This window comes from Ochotona curzoniae, unplaced genomic scaffold, assembly GCF_017591425.1.
Source record: "Ochotona curzoniae isolate NIBS_2020 unplaced genomic scaffold, NIBS_Ocur_1.0 contig_605, whole genome shotgun sequence".
Taxonomy (NCBI): Eukaryota; Metazoa; Chordata; class Mammalia; order Lagomorpha; family Ochotonidae; genus Ochotona; species Ochotona curzoniae.
The window spans coordinates 808,077-824,390 of record NW_024466491.1 but is presented as its reverse complement, the minus strand read 5'-3'; the positions used below and the strand labels follow the sequence as shown (position 1 = coordinate 824,390).

Genomic DNA, 16,314 nt, shown 5'->3' with positions numbered 1-16,314 from the left:
TTACTTATTTATATTTATGGCATGTTAGTTCAATCAGGATTCCCGGGTACTAACTCTCACAATATGACAGCAGAATCAAAAACAAAAATATTAGAAACTCCTCAAGCACGCTCTTTTCTTGAAACCTTCCAAACAATTCCTCTCGGGTTTTATGAGAATAATGTAGCACTTGGGGGCAAAGATGCAGCCCAGGAGACCAGCACCAGAGGCCAAGATGGAGAAGACCTCCACGGCCACCATCACCTTCCCCTTGGTGCTCTGGTACACAGGCAGGAAGGTCACCCACACACTGCAGAACACCAGCATGCTGAACGTCAGGAACTTGGCTTCATTGAACGTGTCAGGCAGCTTCCTGGCAAGGAAAGCCACAGTGAAGGTGCCCAGGGCCAACGAGCCCAGGAAGCCCAGCACACAGTAGAAGGCAGTGATGGAGCCCTCGTTGCACAAGAGGATGATGTGTCCATGCTCAGAGTGTGCATCTGTGTCCACAAAGGGAGGAGATGTTGCCAGCCAGATGGCACAGAGAGTGAGTTGGATGAGGAAGCAGATGGGAATGACAGCGTTTGGGGCTCCTGACACCAGCAATCGCCTCATGGTCCTTCCAGGCTTCATGGCCTTGAAGGCCAGAACCACAGTGATGGTTTTGGCCAGCACGGCAGCAACAGCCACTGTGAACACCAGGGCAAATGTGATTTGTCTCAGGAGGCAGGTGGCTGTGTTGGGACGGCCAATGAAGAGGAAGGAACAGAGGAAGCAGAGGAGGAGTGAGATGAGCAGGATGTAGCTGAGGTTGCGGTTATTGGCCTTGACGATGGGTGTGTCTTGGTGCTTCACAAAGACCCCCAACACCATAACAGTGAGGAGAGTGAGGGCCAGAGCCATGCATGCCAGAGCGGTCCCCAGAGAATCTTCTAAAGCCAGGAAAGTCACCATTTTGGGGAGGCAGTGAGTCCTGTTCAAGTTTGGGTACTCCAGCTCTGGGCACTGGATACACTGCTCTGCATCTATAGGAAGAGATAGAGTCAGGGTGTCCGTTGTGAAAATTCAGAATCATTCCCTGCTGTGAAAATAGGTCAGCTTTGCAGTGCACTAAAATACGGATCAGTTGTGTTGTGTACTAGGGCACACTTGAGCCTGTTTCTACCTTTCTGACCTGGGCAGAGTGCTCATCTGCTGATGGGAAGAAACACATTCAAAGAGATCTTCACAGACATGTGCCAAGGAAGGCTCATTCTGTGACCTGAATAGGATCCCTTGGACATGGTTCTTCCAGCCTTCACCTCATCCATCCTTTTAAATCTCCTTCATGTCAAGTCCTGTGTCACCATTGCGTATTGCCTAGGGACATCAACTTTAGAACCTTCTCTCCCAGACGTGAGCAGACCCAAACACCTATGGCAACAGTACTAAAACCAATGCTCTCAGTTCTCATATGGTAAATGACAGAACATGTGCACCCTCGTTTAACATCTCCATTCTATTAGAAGACGTTTGAAAAAGTTACCATGTGATGCTGAGTTTTACTTTATTGAATATGTAAATGTTGGATTTGAACTTAGATGCTTTAGGGGTGGGAAATCTGGGTGTTTTGTGATTTTCATCAAGTTACTGATGGAGAGATTCTATTTTTAAAGTTAAACAATATCGTTACTTTAACAGAATTCATGATACTCAAAGTGCCCTTAGGTGTGTAGTAATTCTTAAACTGTAATTCTCAAGCCTCATGTTAATGTGATATTCACACAAGCAGAAACTATTCCATATGTTTCTGACGTGGAACGTAAAACGTGTTGTAATCAACTTCAACATGCTCATGAGAAACTGGTGATTTTTGTCACTTACATGTCTTAGTTAGAGTGCATTGTATCTTCCTGCATCATTCAGATAAGGGCACTTCTGGAGGGCACTGATACCATTCTGAATGAGTGCTGAGGTGGGCATTACTCTAAGGAATGCCAGATAAATACACAAGTGGCTACAATGAATCTAAACAAATAGATTGCATGAACAAATGCATCTGTGCATTGAAAGCAATGGTGCAGCTGTCACACTCCCTGCAAACCTCTTCTGATTTCTTTTATAAATAAAGGATCAGGAGAATAAAGCAATCCATTGGAAATTCTGCATACTTTACCTGTCTGATTGGACATTTCTCTCTCTGGACAGAACACACAGGTGTAGCAGCAGATGGGTCTGCCTTCCTGTGGCAAGATCCTGAATCCTGGACCACAGCTCTGGCTACACACAGACTGAGGAGTCTGAAGGGGAAAGAGAAACCGTGGGCATGATTTGCTGCGTTATCAGCCACTCCAAATCATGTCAGTGGATTAACTCTCACAACATACATTTCACTTTCACTTGAAGGTCACAACTGAATCCTCTCGCCATAATTGGAGATGTTTTCTATGCATTCATTGCAGCACGACATCATGGCCATTGCTGCTTCCTTAAGCCTCTCTCAATTACAACAGAACCTAGTAGTATTCACCTCACAATTTTTTTCAAACAGCTCCATTCAGATCTCCCAGGAGGTATTATACATCCAAACAGAACCTTACCTCCTTGAAGGCAGCAGGCCATTCTATCAGGTCTTCATGGATGAGCAGCCCCTGCTCATGTGAACTGGTATAGAAAAACTCTCCAATTTTCTCCAGCAAGCTCAATCCAGCAGGAAAATTCACAACATTCTGGATATCATAACGTGCCACGCCACGTCTTGGTTCACGCACGGATACATCATCTCCAGCACTGTTTCTGAACTGGAGTTTCCTCAGAACTGGGTGGAGCTGGAGGACAGGCAGAATTGGAGACAAGGAGAGCATCCAAGTTAGCTGTGGTTTGGCACAGGTGCTGGACAAGGCTTCTCTGTTGTGCTCAGTATTCAGACTCTCTTATGGGATAGGGCATGACTTTTCCCTGGATGCTCAAACATTTCCTGAGTTTAGATGAATTGAACTCCTGTGCCTCACTTGTTAAAAAAAAAAAAAAGCCCTATGTATTTTCACATGGAAGTGGAACTCACATTTTCTATCCTATCATTTCAGGAACTATGTGCGATTCATTTCTATTCTCACAAAAATGTCTCATTTCATCAGGGTCTATAGATAAACTTACTGCTGTCGTATTGGGTCGATATTTGCAATAAAATGCAATGAACAGGGGATCTCTAGACTGGTGGAAATACAAAAGCCAAACAGACAAATATCATGTTTCCCTGATTTTTAGAAATTGGTTTGCAGTGCATATAAACTACGAAGATGGCACTCAGGTAATATATTGATCCACTATTCATACCATGTAAATGACATTCCCCTACTTCCCCATCATAAGAACATTATCTACAATGCCATACTTTGTGATATTAAAGTACAAGTTTCTGGAAAGATGTACAGAATATCTGCGTATGACGTATCAGTGACAACATATCAGAATTTTCAACTTTACGCAGAAAATTTTTAAGGAAAGGAAAAAGTGTTTGGTCAACATCTCTCTATTTTGACTTTCCATAAAAGCAATATATTACTTTTTTAAAAAAAAAAACTTTATTCCGTATTGCACTGGACCTTTGGTAGCATTGCAACCTACACTAGAATTATTTTAAAAATAATTTCTAATTACAAAAGATATATTCAAGATCTATGCTGACTGATTTTTATAGCGAAGGAAGACAACTACACGTGAAAATGTAACTCATGGAATGATCCCATCTTCCTTATACCTGATCCTGCTGACTTTGATGTAAAAGAAGTGTCATGGTGTTGTATTCCAAAGAAACACCAGCTGAGTCCATCAAGTGGCCAGTGCCTGAGCTGATCTGAGGGAGGGTTACCTGCCAGGGAAGAATCATTGGCTGGGCTGCTTCTCCCAGAGATCCCAGCTCCATTTTCTCCATCAGAATAGCATGGAGTACATGGGCCACTGCATACACAGCATTGTAGACTAAATAGCTGGAGTCAGAGAGGGTCATCAGGTCAATGTATGGTGGAAGAAACTCCAAGGATGCATTTGGTGAGCAGTTCCCAATGCGTCCACAAAATGACCCTGCTGGTGAGCAGTCCAGATGCAAGAGCCATAATATGTTGAAGTAAAAGTCCTCTGGGAAGAGAGAAGGCTCCACTGTCTTGAGAAAATCGTTGAAGCCAGGGATCTCCTCCCTGTGGGGGGAAAATGAGAAGCCTCCATGCAAAGAGTGCAGCATGTGGTCTGTCTCATACACAACGATGTCCCACTTGGATGCCATCACCCACACCTTCCCCATGGTTAGAAAGAATTCCACTGAAATGTCCACAGCAATGAGGGCCCTTACATCACCATAGAGGATGTGCACGTTTGCAGTCGAAGCTTGGATCCTGCTCATGAAAGTCAGATCACTCTCTTGATACAGCCTCTTGGTGACAGGGAGCTTCACTGTGAAGGCAACACAGACGCCTCTCTTCAGCATCTCTGCTTGGATGTCCTGCAGGAACTGCTCTCCTTTCATGTCATCAGACACAAAGAGCGCCACCCATGTCCAGCCAAAATGCAGCAGCAGTGACAGCATTGCAATGCCCAGAGAGCTGTCACTGCTGGCCATCTGATAGAGGGATGGGAACTGCTTCTTATCATTTAGCATGGGATCGAAAGGGCCATAGGTCAGCTGAAAGCACAGAAAATCAAGATCAACCTCTGAATTGGGTATTCAACCTGGGCTTGAATGAAAACAATTATCCCAGGGTGGACTTGAACCATTCAATATTTAATGAAGAGGAAGTGTACAGTAGAGATGAAACATACTACTGTCCTGGTCACAAAGAAGACCATGGCTAGGTGCCTATTTCTTCAGGTCAATAAACGCAATTTCCATCCATAGCTTTAAAGAAGATACATCCATTTCCGTTTCCTGTTTGTGACCTGTGCTGAGGCCAAGATCATGGTCTTTCCCATCTCCTGGTAGATTGTCGTTGGTGGTGCAGAGTAGAAACTGTTGGAATTGACTCTGAATCAGACAGGAATCTCTACTGTGTTAATCCCTGATATTTGGAGCTCACTGCTTACTACCGGAAATTAATGTTTCCATTCAGATATACTCATCAAACCGTGTTTGGTCAGGGACAGAGTAATTTTCCAATGCAAATTTCCTTCTGATGACAAGGTAGCCTATGTCTGACAGACACATGTCTTGATTCTGGCTCATGTTGGGGTCCTTGGTGACATCTTTGTGAGATGATAGATAGTTCACTGGAGGCAGTAATGTTGACCTAATTAATTGGGTCATGATGTTCACTGGCATGTGTTCCTGGCTCTATGCATCTGTCATGCTTGTGTGTCAACCAGAAGATGGGTGCTCTTTGTTTGCCTCTCTCCTTCTCAAACAAAGATGGGAGGATTGTGCATCTGAAACACGGATGGGTATATGGCATGGTCTCTGAAAACGCTGAGAAAATCTGCCATTATACTCAAGAATACTTATCTACTACAGTATAATCTCAACACTCCCATGGGCTAGTGGGTTAATCTGCTGTTTTCCATGTCAGAGCACCCATTCCAACCAGACTAATCAGCTTCTGACCCAGTTTTTTTTTTGCTAATATGACCATCAAGGTAATCATGTATGACTGAAGAACTAGGACCTTTCCTGCCACATTGGACAACTCAAGTGACACATGCCTCATGTCTATGCCTGGATCAGACCTAACCGCTGTGGGACTGTGGGCATTGAACCAGTGGATCAAAGACCCCCAACTTCTCTTATGCATGCATCTTTCTTGCCATCCGTTTCCTTTGGAGTTTCAAGTAGACACATAAATACGTCTTTTAAAACATGACTTCACACATTCAGAACTCATGTTTTCCAAAATAGAACCAGAAGTTGAGATCAGTATACCCCCAGCTCTAATAGTTTTGGAGTCGCATCTAAGACAATGTTCTCCTTTCACGGGATACTTCAGCATGCTGGGCACATCATTTAGAAACTATCAGGTGTCAACATGAAACAGAAGTGGTAACCAGCACATGGAAGTAGCGTAATTGGACACTAGGCAGGAATCTAGGCAGTCTCAATATTCACTGCTCTTTCCCCTATCCCATTCTGCTTGCACTAGGAGTAATTGCATATCCCCCAAAATGCTTGAATCCTTCCCACAACACAGTCAGATGTGTGCACTGGGCCAGCTTCATTCCAAATGGGTTAGAAAGATTGAAACATTTCTCTCCAGATTCAAAACTCACTGACCTGTGGGGTTTTGTAGAGCTCCAGAAGGGTTCCAAATTCAATGGACAATGCTGAAGTGGCTCCAACAATGGTGGCCACCTGCACGCCTTGTGTCTGGCAGATGTAGTTAGGTAAATGCTCAACATTCCCAGTTGACCAGTGCAGGAAGCTCCATAAGGTGAACTGTTCACTGGGAAAGGCATTGTACCACTGGAATCCCAGGGTCAGGTTGGGGAGCAGGTGGGGATCCTTGTTGATCTCCTGGATGGCAAAGTAAAAGGCCAACACATATTGGTAGTTTTTCCACAGCCACCTAAACATGAGCCAACACCAGAGAGAAAGATCAGACCATGGAATTCAGAGCAATAGCACAGTCTAGCCCTGAAGCAGCATCAGACAGATAGACGCAGGTGCCATTCTGTGCTGTCATAGCACTGGCACAGGGAGCGGCTGAGAGGAAGGTTGCCAAAGCTCCAGAGCATGTCAGAGTGGCCTTTGGACCCCTCTGAAGGAAGTGGTTCCAACATTCATGACCCTTCACTAATCCTCCAGGGAAACCTCAATGTGTTCAAACCTGGAGACACAGGCAAGAGCAAGCTTTCTGTTGTCACCGATCTCTGGGGTCACTTGTAAACCACCTGACTCATCAGCACTCTAAAATCACAGGACACCTGCCTCTGTAAGCAGCTGCACCTGGGCTGTTTCCCACTGGTCTTGCTGCAATCCCCACCAAAAGCTTCACTTGATCAGACCAGTTGTACTACTTCTCATCTCCTTGAGACAGCAGCATTTGATTGACAAACTCTTGGTTACATCATGCAGGCTGTTCACTTAGTTTGATTTATTCACTTTTCTGTACTGAATTCTCAACTAGCATGTCATCATTTACCCTTGCATGGTTCTTCCTTTTCCTGCATGTGTGAAAACCTTGATTAATGTAAAAAACCAATTTCACATTTTCATAGAAATCATTCTAAGAGGATGAACATATTCCTTCCTTCCCTCAATCTGCCTCATTCTTTGTTCCTTTGAATGTTTGATGTATCATATTTTTAATTTACTTTATAATCACAGCATATAGCTTACGTGAAAATATGACTTCCTGGAATGTAAGAATGGCTCTCACACTTGATGTGCCTAAGAGAACGGACGGTCTGTTTTCTCACTATGGATTCTTGGCTCTAGTTTCCTGAAACTTCTCTTTGATTTGCCTAATTTCCTAAACATGTTCCAGCATTTGAATGCTAATGGAGGTCTACATGTTAATAATTGCTAGGAACATAATATATTCATATAACCAGTCCTTTGGTTGCACTGAAAATTATGGGGCTTTTTTTTGTTTGTTTGTTTTGCTTGAATAAGAATTTTTCTGTCTTCTTGTCCACACTTAGAGATGATAGAATCTCTAATTGACAGCGTTTTGCTTTTAGTGAAGCAGCATTTCATGATGCTGTCACACAATATCTTACATTTATACATTTGCGATTTGAAATGCCATCGTATTCTCTAGGTAAATGGTAGTATTCTATACACACTTAAACACATTAGCTTTTCAGATTCTGTACAGGATTCCCTGAAGAAAAAACAATCTGGCCTGGAAAGTCTGCCCACCCATAGCTCCAACTTCATTAATAGAATGATAAATCTAAGTTATTGAAATACTATTTCCTTTTTATCATGTGGTCCTACTAATTTAGATTATTTATTGTGAAGGGCATATTTCTTGTTCCCGGGGTTCTTTTTAGCTCTTGCTACCAGCTGGAGGCTCACCTCCTTCATTCTTTTTTCCTAAAGGCTAAGTTGGCAGAGGTTAACTTGCACACCTGCAGAGTCATTCTTGGAGTCAACCACCGCTTCCTACACAGAAGCACACATAGATAGGAAGATATTTGAGAAAAACACACCAAATGTTGCTGCAAACTGAACATAGAGAAAGCCTGTAAGATCTCACTCTGGGTCTCTTCACCCCAAGTTTCCATCACAGGCAAGAACACAGAGCCATAGGCACCTTGGTTGTCCCATGGCAAGGGGAGACAGTGAGACACTGAGAAAGAGTGTGGGGATTTGGGGAAGGATGAGGAACATCTACAGGTTACTCAGCAATGATTTGGTAGGTATTCAAGAATCTTGATTAAAGACTATCTCATTACTCACTACTTCACCCAGTTATCTATCTGAGAGCTTTGTGAAAATTATCAAATTAACTTCATCACCAGGCTGCTGTGGTCACATTAAGGAAATATCAAATCTAGTGCCCAGCATGGATTCAATGAGTGTGGCTTATTGGAGGGAGGCACACTCACTGCACTGGAGTCCAACTCCCGGACAATTTATCAATCAGGATCCATATGGCCTAGGTGAGAGTGAAGCACCTGCCATTCTGGGGTGTGACAGCACATGAAGGCTATTAGACCTGCACAAGCAAGGACAGCCAGACACGTTTGTAACTGAAGTACAAAAGCAGAGAGCAAAGTCTTGTCTCTGTGTGGCACGGGCTGAAGAATCTCACACAGAGAACATGAGCAAGGCAGGTCCCCACTGATTCCCACATGGCACAGCAAAGAGGAGAGATTCCTTCACCCTCACAAGACAGGAAGACTCAAGCAGACAGTGAGGAAGGACAGCAAGAGTGTGAAGCCACAGGCTGGGAGAGATTACAGACTACACAGTGAAAGTCACCTTCACAGATAACCAACTCCTCCCTCAGTTGACTCATCCCCAGCCACACAATGTATAGCAATGTTTTGAGATGAAATGCAGGGAATCCTAAGACTGGCAAGGGCAAGCACTCTCCAACTGAACAAACAGTTCATGGCCTCACTGCCTTCTGAGCATCCTGCACTGTGGCCACCAACAAGGATGCAGGCACAGACTTGCTCATCCCAATGCCCTGTTAAGCATTGATGCAGAATTTCAGTTCCAGAAACACAGGCTGCACAGGTGTGCTAAACCCAGGATTAATGCAGCATCCGTGTCATCTTTAGAAAAGAATCTTCAGGGTCTTAGTAAACCCTCAAGAAGGATGAACCCCTTTGTTGGTATTGTGTCCAGCATTTGAAACCTTCATCATGTAGTTTTTCAGTATTTTGCATAGGGTGGAACCCTGTCTGGGTTGCTGCTAGAATCAAGGAACACACAACCTTACCAGCAGCCACACAACAGCATCCCTATCAGCACTGACACCCATCCTGACTCCTTAATTCTATGCCCATTCCATGCATGCTGGCAGCACAGGATGTGTGGTCCCAACACTCTAACTCTGAGATTCCAAGCATTGCATCTGGGAGATCTAACGAATGCAGCAGACACAGAAATGGTGATGTCACTCCGTTGTCCCCCCACAGGACAGAGAGGCAAACGTAAAATAAGTAGCCAAGGCATGGAAGGCAAATGTTGATAGAACCTGAGCATTCCTTAGTAAATATTACTGTGACAGTTGCACATTGTTTCAGCACTCTCAGAAAGGATTCAACACCAAGATTGTCATGTACACTCACAATCACAACCACAATTACAAAAACCATGAACTTACCAAGACCGAGAAGAGTAAGAAAATGTGAGCTGGGTGCTGCTGCTGTTTCTTCCCGGGTAGAAAAGGGGGAAAAATCCACCCAACATCAGGTCCCCATGTCTGTTCACATGCCACTTCCTGAATGTAAAGCACTCATCAAGCGTCATGCCCTGTGATACATGCAGCATGGGCAACGGCAGGAAGAGGATGCTCACAGACCACATCTTGTCAGGAGACACAGATGCTGAGTGTGGGTACAAGCATGAGGAATAGGGGGCTGGCTAGAGTGGACACTGCTCTTGGGGCAGAGCCTAGTCGATCCCCATTATGGCAACACCACCTTTTGTCTCTGTATTTAGCATGCACTTGCAGCCCGGGCTTATTATAACTTCTACTGTATGGGAAACTTAAGGGATTGTCCTGCCTTGCAGCTATGCACCTGTCATCATCCGTTCTGGGATTCATACTTGAGAAAAACATGTTGTGGATTCTCCTTGCCTCCTGTTCTCCTTGGTTGCACCATGGCCCAATAGGGCCCTGGAGACCACCTCAGGCTTGGACAGCAACTCTGTGAACTTGTATGCACAGGGACCACGGGAGGTGTGGGCAGTGGACTGCTGAGTGGGTTTGGCAATTTTATATTGTTTATTTATTTAACATTTTACTTCTTTTTATTGTTGTCGTTTTATGATGCAGTTCCATAGGTCCTGGGATTTCCCTTATCCACTCCCCAACTCCCTCCCCCACCGAGTTCCCCATATCATTATTATGGTATAGTTCTTTAAAAAAAAAAAAAGATTTATTTATTTTTATTGGAAAGGCAGATATACAGAGAGGAGGAGAGACAGAGAGGAAGATCTTCCATCTGATGATTCACTTTCCAAGCAGCTGCAACAGCTAGAGCTGAGCCAATCTGAAGCCAGAAACCAGGAACTTTCTCCAGGTCTCCCACGTGGGTGCAGGGTCCCAAGGCTTTGGGCCGTCCTCCTCTGCTTTCCCAGGCCACAAGCAGGGAGCTGGATGGAAAGTGGAGCTGCTGGTATTAGAACCAGGGACCATATGGGATCCCGGCGCGTTCAAGGCTATTACTTTAACCGCTACACTATCACGTTGGACCCTATAGTATAGTTCTTAATACACAGTCATATGTCCATTATTGCGGTCACAGACAATGGCAGAGAGTCCAGCATCCTATTGTCAAGATATAGTGAACAGTTTCATTGGGAGTCCATCTTTGTCTGGGAGTAGAAATGCATACTGCATCGGATCCTCTCATCTGGATATGTGAAGTCTCCATTTCACAGTTACTATCCAACCCCTTCAATGAAAAGCCTCAATACAAAATCAATAACAGGAAAAGAAATAGAAATTTACAACACCATGAAGTTAAATAACATGCTACTAGATATGGTAGTCTCCATTACACACACACAGTTATTATAAATCCCCTTAAATGAAAAACCGCAAAACGGAATCAACAGCAGAAAGAAAAAAGAAATTAACAGCACAATGAAGTTAAATAGTATACTACTGGATGACTGAGGTGTTGCTGAAGAAATTTAAAAGAAAATCAAGAACCTTCTTGAAGAAAATGATGCTACTGCATGATCTATGAGTCCTTGAAGAATTTAATCAGAAGAAAGTGTTTTGAAGAGATGCAACTAACAAAAAAAAATATCTAAATCCATGGATATTGCTTCCACTGATTTTTGTTGGTGAAATGTGTCTCCTGTAGCAACAAATGGATGAATTTTGTTTTTAAATCTAGGATGCTTTATTGATGAGTTTAAGCCATTTCCATTCAGGGTTTATATGGATTTGTGGTAATTTGGTTCTGTCATTTTAGCAATGGGTTGTTCATTCATTTAGTCTTCTGTTGTTATGCCATTGGGATGTTCCTTGCATTTGCCTTGGTTTTGGTGGGCAATATTCCTTTTCTCTGTCAAGAGAACATCTTTAAGTATCATTTATAGGGCAGGTTTGGAAGAGGCATATTCTCTGAACTTTTCTTTACTGTGGAAGAATTGTATTCCACTTTCCAAGACAAAGGAAAGTTTTGCTGGGTACACCATCCTGAGCCAATAATTTTTTGCTTTTCAAATCTGAAATATGTTACATCATTCTCTTCTGGCCTGTAGAGTTTTCCTGTGAGAGGTCTCCTGTGAGTTTAATTGGCATTCCTTTATACGTCAGTTGATTTTTTTCACGTGCACATTTAAGGATCTTTTCTTTATGTTCGATTGAAGAGAGCTTGATTATCATGTGCCTTGGTGAACACAACCCTGTTGGTATTTCTGTGCCCCTCCTAGATGTTGTTTCCCGATTCTTTCTCTAGATTTGGACAATTTCCCTTATTATTTCATTAAATATATATTTTTAATGCTAGCTTCTCTTTCTGCACCGCCTGGGACTTCCATAACTCATATCTGGTCTTTTAATAATGTCTTTCAATTCTTGAACACTTTTTTTGGCCTGATCCAGCTCTGCTTCCAGCTTTTTCTTTGTTTCCCCCTGGGGACAGAAAATATCTTCTAATTTTAAGATTCTTTCTTCTACTTGTTTCGTTCGATTTTGGAGACTCTCTGCTGTCCTTTTCCACTCTATTCTTCATTTCTGAAATATCAGCTTCTATTTGATTCATTTCCAGTTCGACATATTCCTCCAGTTTGACATATACCTTAAATTGCTTGAATCCTGGCTGTATGACTTGCTTCTCATTGTTGATAAGAAGCTTTATAATAAGTGTTTTGGATTCTGTATCTCTCATTTTCTCAATGTCTTCCTCAGTGAACTCTGAGGTCGGCATAGAGCTTCTGCTCCTTTGCAGGGGCGTCTTCAGTAATATTCCTTGGTGCCTTTGTCTCTTGTTTTGCTCTTGGTTATTGTACTTCTGGTTAGCAGAGTCTTCTCCTTGGGACAGGTTTCTAAGCTCTGTCATCCACAGGTCTACAGTTCGATTTTACTCATTGCCGTTGGTACATGGCTCTTTGTTTGCAGTCACTTGTGCCACTCTCTCCAGTGAGTTCCAGGTCTGGGTTCTTATGTTAGACTTCCACCATGGTCTCCGTAGCCCCTGCTCCTCCTGGCTCACCACTCTCTGCCTCTTCTGATACTGTGATGAGGCTGCACTGTTTTCTTTTTTTATTTTACATATTTTTATTTTGAATTTTTGCATCATGTGGTACGATTTCATATAGATTGGGATTCCGCCCCCCCACTCCAAAATTCCCACCCCTGACAGGTTTTCCCCATTTTACCACAATGGTGTAGTCCTTCCTAAGGAACCACAATTCCATCCGTCTCTAATTTAAGTGTACCCCGACATTGCGGGTACAGTGTCAGACAGTCGGGCATCCCATTGTCTACATATTTCCAACAGTGTCACCAGGAATCCATGTTTCGTCTGCAAGCAGGGATGCATGTTGCATTGTACCCCCACATCTGGATATGATGGACCCCAGTACTCCATCACTATATACATTTCCATAATTGAGAAGCCACGAAACAAGGTCAACAACTGTGCATCGTCTTCTGTACAAGCTTTCTCCCACTTTCTGTTGGGGCAGTTCCCAGGATTAGAGAGAAAGCGAGGGAGAGAGAGAGATAAAGGGGGAGTAAGGGAGAAAGGGAGAGAGGGGCCCGGCGTGGTGGCTTAGCGACTAAAGTCCTCGCCTTGAACGCACCAGGATCCCATATGGGCACCGGTTCTAATCCCGGCTGCTCCACTTCCCATCCAGCTCCCTGCTTGTGGCTTGGGAAAGCAGTGGAGGACTGCCCAAAGCCTTGGGACCCTGCACCTGTGTGGGAGACCCAGAAGAGCTCCTTGCTCCTGGCTTTGGATCAGTCACAGTGAGATCTCAACGTTGCAAAATAGGGCTTTGCCTCCTCGGCAAGAGTTCATTGTCAAAAGTTTGAGATTATGGGCCTGGGGCGATAGTTTATTGCCTGCATCCTCACCTTGCATGTACCAGGATCCCATATGGATGGTGGTTCGGGTCCTGGTTGCTCCACTTTGCATTCAGCTCCCTGCTTGTGCACTGGGAAAGCAGTAGAAGATGGCCCAAAGCCTTGGGAATCTGCACCCACATGGGACACCTGGATGAGGTTCCTGGCTCCTGGTTTTTTTTATTGGCACAGCCCTGTACATTGCAGCTACTTAGAGAATGAACCATTTTCTTCTATGCATAAATCTACCTTTCCAATAAAAATAAATAAATCATTTTTTTTTTGAAAGAAGATGGTTTAAAATTGTTACCTTTACTTTCCACCAGTCTATAGGGAAAATGCATGAACCCAGTGAGTCACAGAACAGGGAGGAACTGGATACTCATCCTTGGACGCAAAGGCTCGGCAGCTGTACCACCGATGGATGCTCTGAAAGGACTGGCTGGACGCAGGACCATGGGAATCATAGCCATTTCCAAGGTTGTCATCAGTTGCACCTACGCCCAACTCCACTGAGTACTTTGACCAAAGCCATTCGCACTTCCCGATTCCTCAAACTATAGATGAGAGGGTTGAGTGTAGGGGTGATGAGGCTATAGAAGAGAGAAACCACGTTGTCCTGGTAAGGACTGTGATAGGAACGGGGTATCATGTACATGAATACAGCCGCGCCGTAGAAGAGTCCCACTACGGTGATGTGTGAGGAGCACGTGGTGAATGCCTTGCTTCGAGCCTCCTCGGAGTGCATGCGCAGCACAGCCCTCAGTACCTGCGCGTAGGAGGTGAAGATGAGAGACAGCGGAAAGACGAGGATCAGCACCCCAGACGTGGACAGCGCCAACTCATAGGCGGAGGTGTCAGCGCAGGAGAGCTTCAGCAGGGCTGGCACTTCACAGAAGAAGTGGTCCACGGTGCGCAAAGCACAATAGGGAAAATGCAATGTGATGGACGTCTGGACGCAGGCGTTGATGACACCTGCCAACCAGGAAGCAGCCACCATGAGCAGGCACACCTGATGTCTCATGAGCATGGGATACTGCAAGGGATGGCACACGGCCACGTAGCGGTCATAGGACATGAGAGCTAGCAGGACACCCTCAGCCACACCCATCAGCGTCAGGAAGAAGAGCTGAGCCGCACAACCCCCAAAAGAGATGAAACTCTCTCCCTGAGGAAAGTCTGCTGCCATCTTGGGGATGGTGACCAAGGGGAAGCCAACATCCAACAGGGAGAGTTGGCTGAGCAGGAGGTACATGGGTGTGTGGAGCCGGGAGTCCACGTGGATCAATAAGAGGAGAGTGGTGTTACCCAGTAGGCCCACGGTGAACATAGCAGCCACCAGGCAAAACAGGAGATGTCCTAGCCTCGATGGACCGAAGAGTCCTATCAAAATAAAGTCCGACGACACCGATTGGTTCTCATGCCTCATGTTTTACACAAGAGCCTTCGTCCAGAGGAAGAAGAGGAGACCTGTGGCAGGATGCTTTGAGTGGACACATCCAAGATTTTTTTTTTTTTACACGGGAAGAAGTGAAATTGTCATATTCAGAAATTTTCTCTGCCTGCAAGTACCAGCAGCATGCCGTACGAATGCCAGCTCAAGTCCTGGCTGCCCCATTTTGAATCCAGCTCCTGGTTTATGGTCTGGGAAAGCAGCGGGGGACAGTCCAAGTCTGTGGAATCCTTCACTCAGGTGGGAGACACAGAAGAAGCTCCTGCTTCCCAACTCCTGGCTTTGAATCATCTCAGCTCTGGCCATTGCGGCCACTTGGGGAGTGAATCAGTAGATCAAAGATCTTTCTCTCTGTGTTATTCCTTCTCGCTCTCTGTAAATCTGCCTTTCCAGTAAAAATAAACAAATATTTTTAAATTGCCTCTATAGATTACTCAGTAGCGAAATCCTCATCTTGCAAGCACTGAAATCCCATATGGGCGCCAGTTTGTGGAGGATAGCTCAAATCCATGGGCCCCTTCACCCACGTGGGAGACCTGGAAGAAGCTCCTAGATTCTGACTTCAGAGCAGCCCAGCCTTGGCTATTGAAACCATTTCGGAATTGCACCTATTAATGGAAGACATCCCGACCTCTCTCTCTTTCCTCTCCATCTCTTTCTCTCTGTATCCCACTAAAAGTCATCTACTGGACTAAATAGCTAGAATTTGCTATTCTTTCTCTCTCTTCCTCTCTCCCCTCCCCTCCCCTCCCTCTCTCTCTCTCTTTCTAAACACACACACACAGACTGAGAGAGAGAGAATGCTCCATTCCATTACTGGGTTATGCGTGATCACGCCCCGGTCTGGCCTGTACCAAGGGCACACTCACCAACCCACTGGACTCACAGCCCATTCCACAACTGCCCCTCCACCTCCTGGGATCGGGGACTGCATACTGTCTGGGCTGGGGAGAGAAAACAGCTGTGCCTAAAACTCGGTCGTCTCTGCCAGAAGCTTGCGAGTGGTCCTCCACATCTTCACGCAGTGTGACTCACCCAGATCCCGACCCACGGGCTCCTCTGATTCCCAAAGATGCTCATTCAGTGTCAGATTCACCCACACTCGTCTTCTCTCCAGAGAGTGCCCAAGGGGCCTCATCTGCTCTGATTGTGTTTAAGAACAAGGAAAACCCTCTGGGCCCCATTCCCCAGCACCGCTGGGATCTCCTTCGTGTC

The 16,314-nt window shown here is 44.9% G+C and overlaps 2 protein-coding genes across 2 annotated transcripts; both read right to left on the bottom strand.

Annotated features, from left to right (window-relative positions):
• Nucleotides 1–90: 90 nt before the first annotated feature.
• Nucleotides 91–13,026, bottom strand: LOC121162940 (vomeronasal type-2 receptor 116-like). Its single transcript, XM_040990163.1, has 6 exons — nucleotides 13,019–13,026; nucleotides 6,212–6,503; nucleotides 3,830–4,636; nucleotides 2,559–2,786; nucleotides 2,135–2,258; nucleotides 91–1,004 (listed from the first exon to the last, which is right to left on the bottom strand). Exons 1-6 carry the CDS (start codon nucleotides 13,024–13,026, stop codon nucleotides 91–93), a joined length of 2,373 nt encoding a protein of 790 aa, XP_040846097.1.
• Nucleotides 13,027–14,133: 1,107 nt separating this feature from the next.
• LOC121162939 (olfactory receptor 2Z1) lies at nucleotides 14,134–15,075 on the bottom strand. Its single transcript, XM_040990162.1, has one exon. It carries the CDS (start codon nucleotides 15,073–15,075, stop codon nucleotides 14,134–14,136), a length of 942 nt encoding a protein of 313 aa, XP_040846096.1.
• Between the last annotated feature and the right edge of the window lie 1,239 nt (nucleotides 15,076–16,314).